We start from the raw sequence: 8,412 nt of genomic DNA, 5'->3' as shown, positions 1-8,412 counted from the left end.
GAACCCCTTGACTCCACGTGGGTTCGCCCCTGATTCTTATACGAAATTCATTATAGTTAAATAATTTTTACTTTGACCATTAAGCAACACAAAGTTCATTTTTAGTACATAAGAGTTTGACTCTTTAAATATTTGAAGAAATATATATATATATATATATATATATATATATATATAAAACTATATAAATTAGTATATAATTTTGTATATATAAGCTAGAAAAAATAAACATTGAACCCATTTGTATAACAATACCTTTATATTTTGAATGTCAATAAAATTGAGAAAAGGAAAAGAAAGAGCAAGATGATTTAGTAGGCTGTGGAAAGGTAGGAGCCTAATTTGGAAAAGACAAGTCATTTCTTCTTAGTTAAAAGACAAGTCATTTCTTCGTTGTTAATCGGCACATTGAATGTTCCATCGTTAGTTTGGTCAATATACTTTATTGCAGAATTTAACGTCTCTAAATGCGATATTCGCACCTTTTTTCTTCTGCAGTGTACCTTACCGTACACGACCCAGTAAAAATAGCCCAACCCAGATCCAAGAAAAGGACCCACCCGTTTACTACCAAACTCCGCCAAAATGTTGCCACGTGTCATGACCAGATTTTCAATACATAATTCAGACAACAATTAAAAAGAAAAAAAGAAAAAGAATATCCTGAGTCACATTGGTGTCATCACTGTGTTGTGTGTTCCTCTTCTGAAACAAGAACATAAGACTTTGTCCATTGAAGAATTAAGAGGAAGAAGAAGGCTGAAAAGACAAAAATGCACTTGTTGAATGCAGTGGAAATAGCTAGAATGGCTACAAGGGTACCAAATTCGTTAGGGGCAGAAATAGAATTTGGGACAGTAACATGGTTTGTGTATGCAGGGATCTCATGTTTCTTGGTACTATTTGCTGGAATTATGTCGGGTTTAACATTGGGTCTTATGTCTTTGGGTCTTGTTGAGCTTGAGATCCTTCAACGTAGTGGCACCCAAGTTGAGAAAAAGCAAGCAGGTTCCCTTTTTAACTTTCTTTAATTTACTTTTTTTTAAAAATAATTCTAGTCAAAGAAATTAAAAAGATTAGTTTTTTATAAACTTTTTGTACCTTTATTAGTGTATCTATGTCTATTTGCATTTTTTAAGCAAGTATGTGAAATGGGTGTGAATAATTTGGATTGGATATGTAGAACTTAAATAGTGAACTTCAATTGGATTGAGGCCTATTTGATGGATCAATTGACTGATAAGAAGATGTCTATGGAAGGGAAAATTTTCAACTTTCTTTAATTAAATTTGATAATTCTTGTCAAAGAAATAAAAAAGATTACTTTTTGATACTCTTTTTGGTACCTTTATTTGTGTATCTATATTTGTTTCCAATATTTGAGCATGCATTTGAAATGGGTCTGAATAATTTTGATTGGAGAGGTGTATTTGATTGATCTATGGTAGGAAAATTTTGCGTCTGATGTAATTTTTGAAGGTTTTACCTTTTTTTTTTCTTTTTTTTTTTTTTTATAAGGGGAAGGTTTTGAAGTTTTAATGGAGCGGAATGGATACAGAGAATTCGTATAGTAGTCTCTAATTAGTTTGGAATTGAAGTATAGGTAATTGATTTAGAGACGTTATCTGGATTTGAACTTGATGGGTTCAACCTTTAAAGTTCTTAGCACTGAACTTTTGATATTTTGGGATTCAAGAGTCTTATATTTGTTAAACTTTTGTGGATTTTTAAGTATATATCTTTGTTCATGTCGAATGTGTTGCTTTCTGTTGAACAGGTAGCTCATATGCTACATCCGCCTCTGGATTTATTAATCAAAACACACATATGCTAGGAAAGATTGGTTTTTATAGTAATTTTGATGGTCTTTAATTTTCAAGAATGGCAGAATCTTGAATGGGTTCTCTATTTGAGTTGAGTTGATTTTTTAAAATTTCTTTGACCAAAAAGGTTCTCTATTTTTGGAGGATAGTTCAGAATTGTTTACTCTACTCCAAACTTCGCTTTGTGTGTGTTGCAATGAGATGGTTGCGAAGCTCGATATTGCTTTTCATAATTCTATATCACTATGCCTATTCACTGGTTGAGAAGAACTATTTTCACAGATGTAAATTTTGTATTTAAGGGTAATGCAAGTCGATGCGAACCAGTCATTTCTGGAATAAAGTGTCATGTCTGGAATAAAGTATCCTTCTAACTCTTACTTTAAAATAGGACTGGTTGATGGATAGGCAGCTACCTGTAAATCTAACATAACCATGTGGCTAAATGTAAATGCAGGAAAACCTTTAACTATTGCTATTGTTTCTGATTTGTTGCTTCCTTTTTGGGAGGAATGTTCATTGATGGAGATTTTCTCATTTTCCCTGATTTTTTATCTTTTCAGCTACAATATTTCCTGTAGTTCAGAAGCAACACCAGCTTCTTGTGACCCTACTTCTATGTAATGCTGCTTCGATGGAGGTAATAACCCTGATATCTGGCTTCTTCATTTACTCTAGGATGTCTGCACTCTGCAATTAGGTTTACAAAATGTGAAGCAGAAACATGAAGAGGAGGTTGGATTGGGTGAAGGTGGATGAGAGGCAGAGGCGGATCCAAGATTTGAAGTTTATGGGCTTCTACCGTAATCTCGAATTAATACAATAATAACTTGGTTCACAGTTAGATATTTACAGATATTTAGTGAATTTTCTAATTGAAATACAGGATCTACGCAAAAACTACTGAGTTCGGTGGAACCCATATATTATACTCTAGATCCGCGAGTGATGAGGGGGTGAGCAGGTGAAAATGTGACAGCTCATAAATGTATTACTTGTAAATTGAAATGATCACTGTCCATAAGTAATCTAGTCTTTTTTTTACGGACTATGTAGTTTGTGACTGCAGAGTTGTGCAAGCAAAATGATATGATCATAGACTAGAAACTGAACAGATCCACTTCTATTGCCCAGCTAAAGGAAAGCGGGTAGGAAAATTCAGAAGGAGTGACAGTTCTTAAATCAAATGGGAGAATAAGATGCTTGTTCAAGAAAAATTGATTGATGAAAGTAGATCAAATGTGGAGAAAATTTTATGTCTTTATGTAATTTGCTTACTTATAGAAGTATGTGTTATTTAATGAAGTGAGGAGATGACGATCTTTACTTTTTTTTACTTTTTGATTCTTTCAATTTCAGGCACTACCTATATACCTGGACAAAATTTTCAACCAATATGTGGCCATTATACTATCAGTAACTTTTGTTTTGGCATTTGGAGAGGTAATTTGTACTGCTTGGCCTCAATTAATATCTTGCTAATATTTAAGAGCTACTTGTGATGCTGTGATCCTTCTGCTATTCTTTGCTTTCAGGTTATTCCTCAAGCAATATGCACCAGATATGGACTTGCCGTAGGCGCAAACTTTGTCTGGCTTGTTCGTATTCTGATGATTCTATGCTACCCAATTGCTTACCCCATAGGAAAGGTAGCTACTACAGTCTTCGAGCAATTGCTTCTAAGATATAGCTGGATATCTACAATTTATTTTCTTGAAATCATCGCAATCGTCCAAAAAGAAGTGTCAAAGCAGTTTAGCCAAAACAGATGCATTCTTGACTTAAATTAGTACCATTATTCGAACATATCGGAAATGTTTAAAGGCATTTTTCTACTTAGATGGCTAGTGTTGCTTTTGATGCACAGCTAAATGGAGAAAAGAGGATTTACCTTTTTTGGATGATTTTGAGAATGACATCAGGAAAATGCATGTTTATGAAGTTGCTATAAGTGAATATAGACGTTTCAACCCTACCATAATCAAGAATAGATCTTGGTCCGACTGCATACGTTCATATTATCTTGAAATACTTGTGTATCCAATTATCTTTATATGATTCTCATTTAGGGTTCTTTCTTGTCTAGAAATTAGTTTACCATTAAGACGAGATCTTGTGGAACCGTTATGTTTATCTTATCATAATGATGTAAATTTTCTATTCCAGTGGAGTTAATTTTGACTCAATTTATGTTATATTCAATATCTGGATGTGGTACAAATGAGCAAAATGGATAATGAGGATTCATACCGCCGACTCCATCTAGCTTGCTACGTAGTTGTGGATATTATGTTCAATATAAGTGTCTTTCATAAAGGTTTATTTTTTCCATCTTATTTACCAAGATATCTAATATTATATGATCTTTAGCTAGTATTCAGTCTCTTCGATCAATTGCTTTGCTGTCTTGAGCTAGTTAGTAAAATTGATAACATTTGTCTATGACAATTTTACTTTGTCTTATAGTGGTCGAAATCAAGAAATGAAATCTGTACCTTTCTCTACCTAGAATATATAACAACATAACAAATTGTGCTTCTCTAAGTTCTATTCTCTTGACTGCCCGGGGAATGCTAATGTTCTTCCACATTAGGGTGCCAATTCTTAGAAGTGGTAGAACATCTGACTTCATTTATGCTGGCTTGTCTTTCCAGATCCTGGACTGCGTATTGGGACACAATGAAGTACTATTCAGACGTGCTCAGCTGAAAGCCCTTGTTTCTATTCACGGTCAAGAGGTCTGTATTGTATCATGATTTGCTGGAGTAATTTGAATGTGTAACTAGTAGTCACTAAGCTACAATTTCCTTTGGCATTTCGTAAACCATGATTCATTATTGAGAAATTTGTGCAGGCTGGCAAGGGAGGTGAACTTACACATGATGAGACGACAATCATTAGTGGAGCACTAGATTTGACTGAGAAGGTAGTGTCAGTAAAACTGTCATTTGTGACATACTCTAATCTGTCAGTATCTGAGTTCTATAGTTCAAGACACAAACTCTTGACTTATATATTATTTATAGCCCATAATCCCTTTTTCTTTGCGGGGGAAGGTGACCCATGAAGAAATACTCAGCAACTGACCCTTAACTAAAGTACACGATGGCAATATATAGTTTTTTAAATCTTCTAGACTCTTTCTCTCCTTTTTAGCCAGGGTGGTGCAATGATCATCTTCTCTTTTGTTCTACTTTTTTTCATATCGATAGACTGCTGAGGAGGCAATGACGCCCATTGAGTCAACATTTTCATTGGATGTCAATTCAAAGCTGGACTGGTGAGTGTGAGCAATTAGTCTGCAACGTTCATAACTTATCAAACTTAGTCTTCCGCTCTTTAAATCTTGTGAAGCATCATGCTACTCAGATTAAGAACTTTCAAGGAATGACATTTCACTGTCTCATGCACTACATTTTATCTTTAATTATATTGTCACCGTAATCAGTGCGTCTGCTTCTCTTAATTGTGGCTTCCTTTATGAGAATCAAGCAACTAATGAGTTTTCCTGTGCTAAGCTCAAACATTTGAGCTGATGGTTAACTTCTCAAAATACGATTTCTTTTGTTATCAGTTTTAATGATCAAGGGCAAGCACAATGCTTCCATCGGTTCTGCTTGGAACTCGAATGTGAATAGTTTAATGTAACATGACATACATTTACTTTTTAGATCAGGAATCCATGTATGTTTTAAATTCAATGCTTACATGAAAGCGATATTGCGGTTAATATGCCATTACTGTACTTACCAAGGTGTACTTCTTCATCTTTTCTCTTATTTTGGTTTTCCTTTTGGTGTGTGTGTGTGTGTTGTGGGGGGGCGGGGTGGGGTGGGGGGCTGTAACCAAAGTTAAATAAGAGGCTTAAAAGGATCTCTTGCCAATTGAACCTTAGGTGTTGAGCTAAGATTATGTTATTATTCTTCCAGAAAATTGAGGAATACTCTCTCCAGATGAGCTTCACGTAACAGTACTTTCATAGCTGTATACAGTTGTTATGTGCTCATGCATATGGTTGTTGCCTTCATTTGCTCTATGCGATTCCTTGGAGAGATGTGATTATAGATGTGTTATTGTTGAAGGATTAGTCGTATGTTCACTTTTACTTCTTAAATACATACTGAATGTGTCTAGCCATATCAAGATGTCAACCCTGGGAATGCTTTCTTGAATATTAAGCTCAAGGAGGTGATTAAAACATTCTTTATTCCCATCGTAGGGAAGCAATGGGAAAAGTTCTTGCTAGGGGTCATAGCAGAGTTCCTGTATACTCTGGCAATCCAAAGAATATTATTGGTCTTCTACTGGTGAGTTTTGCATAACCTTCTTAGCACGCTTCACTTGTAATCTTGCTACTCTTTGAATTCATTGATGGTTTAGTACTTAATTGATGTTAGGTGAAAAGTCTTCTTACTGTGCGGCCGGAAACAGAGACGCCAGTTAGTTCTGTTTCTATTCGGAGAATTCCACGGTATTAATTTCTAATTATATACTTTCTCTGTTTTGCATTTGTGACATTTAAGCTAGAAATGTTGTTCGTCATACATGTTTTCAGAGTTCCTGCTGATATGCCGTTGTATGACATACTAAACGAGTTCCAAAAGGGTAGCAGTCATATGGCTGCAGTAGTGAAGACTAAAGGAAAAAGCAAAAAACATCCTTTGGTCATCGAGGAAGAGAAATCTCAGGATGGTGCAGTCACTGGTGGAAATTCTCTGTTAACTACTTCTCAAACAAAGGATAAAAAGTCAGATAGCGTTGTCGTTGATATTGAGAAGGTTAGAGTCCCAGCAGCAGTAACCTCGCCTGCATCTGGTGATGCAGTGATGGATTCATTGATTCAGTCATCAGACGATATTGAGGAAGGTGAAGTAATAGGTATAATCACCTTGGAAGATGTATTTGAAGAACTTTTACAGGTAGCCTTTGGGGTTCTTTCGGTCTCGTACTTCGTGTTATTCTGCCAGTTGGGATAAGAGATGGCACTTACATTATAAAGTTTGGTCTTGGTGCAGGAGGAAATAGTAGATGAGACCGATGAGTATGTTGATGTACATAGAAGGTGGAGCTGGACATAGAAAACTTAGTTATATCTAATCAGTATTATATGTTTCGGGGAGGATATTCTAACATTGATATTAAACAGGATACGTGTGGCTGCTGCAGCAGCTGCTTCATCAGTGGCACGAGCTCCATCGGTTCGTAGATTAACAGCCCAAAAGGCAGCTGTAAGTGCACATGCATTTTATATGATGAAATTTTCTTGAAAGTCTGACGTTCTGTGTGAGATCTCTAAAATACATAACTAAGGTTGCAAGACACAGGATTCACATTTTGACATCAACTGATTGTCGATGACCATGCTTTGACACCTATACTATATGGAGCATGAGCTTTTATGGTGCACCTAATGTATCTATTTTATTTGTCTTTTTAATAAATGCCTGATGCATTTAAAATTCGTCAAAGTTTTATGATGAGATCATATATATCTATTTTCAAATGATTACTAATTTATGATGAGATCATATATATCTATTTACATCTATTTTCTGTTTCTTACGATGCTGATATTATTTTTTTGGCTTCTGTTGCTGTCACTGATCTATTGTCTATTGTCTATTGTTTATTTTCTTCTTCTTGAGCCGAGGGTCTTTCGGAAAAAGCCTCCCTACCCCTCCGAGGTAGGGGTAAGGTCTGCGTACACTCTACCCTCCCCAGACCCCACTTGTGTGATTTTATTGGCTTCTTGTTGTTGTACTAATCTATCTGCTGCTAACAAATAAGAAGACACATTGTTAACAACCTGCTTGTACAAACAACTGGACTGTCCCAATCCTCCAGCCCCTCTTTACAAGAAAAAAAAAGAGAGGAAAAGAATAAGGAGATAAAATGAAGATGACTGGATTTATGAGGAGCTGAAGCTGGAAATCTTCAACTAACTGTAAATTCGTGTAATGCAGAGATCTACCTACAATAAATTGCACACACTTTCGATGTCTTTTAGATTTTCAGTTATTGACCTTGATTATTAGAATCTATAAACCAAGTGGCATAAATTTTAAGAGGCTATATTGGTATAGATTACTGTGAAGAATCTATCTTCTTTGATTCTTGAATTTATTACCTTGTTATTCGAGTGAAAATATACACTGTCACTGTACTTGTGAATGGGAGTTTTGCCTTTTCTTGACCAAGGTAAACTTTTTAATTTTGTTTTTTGTTTTTTTTTATTTGATTGTTCAGGGAGGCCAAAGTAAGGAAGGCCAGAGCCCCAAAAAGTCCACTGAGGACCTTTCTACCTCAAAAAGAACACAAGGGAGTCTCAGAGAACCTCTTCTTGATAACAAGAGATAAAAATAATGTGCTGAGGCTTTTCTGTTTCAGTAATGGGTGAAACCAGAGTGGCTGTAAATTTTGAGAGGACATGGCAAATGCTTCTGCAATCCGGGTATATAATTTTATGAGAAAATATTTATTTATATGAAATGTCTCAGGTTCATTAATTGTGTGGGAATACTATTGTGTAAAGACAAACTCATAATAACCATGTTGGTAAAGGAACGGCTTTCGTGGCTCATTTTGGTTA

The 8,412-nt window shown here is 35.4% G+C and overlaps 1 protein-coding gene across 1 annotated transcript; it reads left to right on the top strand.

The window, feature by feature from the left end:
• Positions 1-648: 648 nt before the first annotated feature.
• LOC104101106 (DUF21 domain-containing protein At4g14240-like) lies at positions 649-8,412 on the top strand. Its single transcript, XM_009608522.4, has 13 exons — positions 649-1,008; positions 2,387-2,463; positions 3,183-3,266; positions 3,359-3,472; positions 4,478-4,561; positions 4,678-4,749; positions 5,036-5,103; positions 6,043-6,130; positions 6,221-6,294; positions 6,379-6,742; positions 6,839-6,885; positions 6,970-7,051; positions 8,070-8,412. The coding sequence occupies exons 1-13, from the start codon at positions 774-776 to the stop codon at positions 8,178-8,180; spliced, it is 1,500 nt and encodes a 499-aa protein (XP_009606817.1). The 5' UTR covers positions 649-773; the 3' UTR covers positions 8,181-8,412.

Source organism: Nicotiana tomentosiformis, chromosome 9 (genome assembly GCF_000390325.3).
Source record: "Nicotiana tomentosiformis chromosome 9, ASM39032v3, whole genome shotgun sequence".
Taxonomy (NCBI): Eukaryota; Viridiplantae; Streptophyta; class Magnoliopsida; order Solanales; family Solanaceae; genus Nicotiana; species Nicotiana tomentosiformis.
Note: the sequence above shows the minus strand (reverse complement) of the source record. Positions and strands in the feature narration are given on the sequence as shown.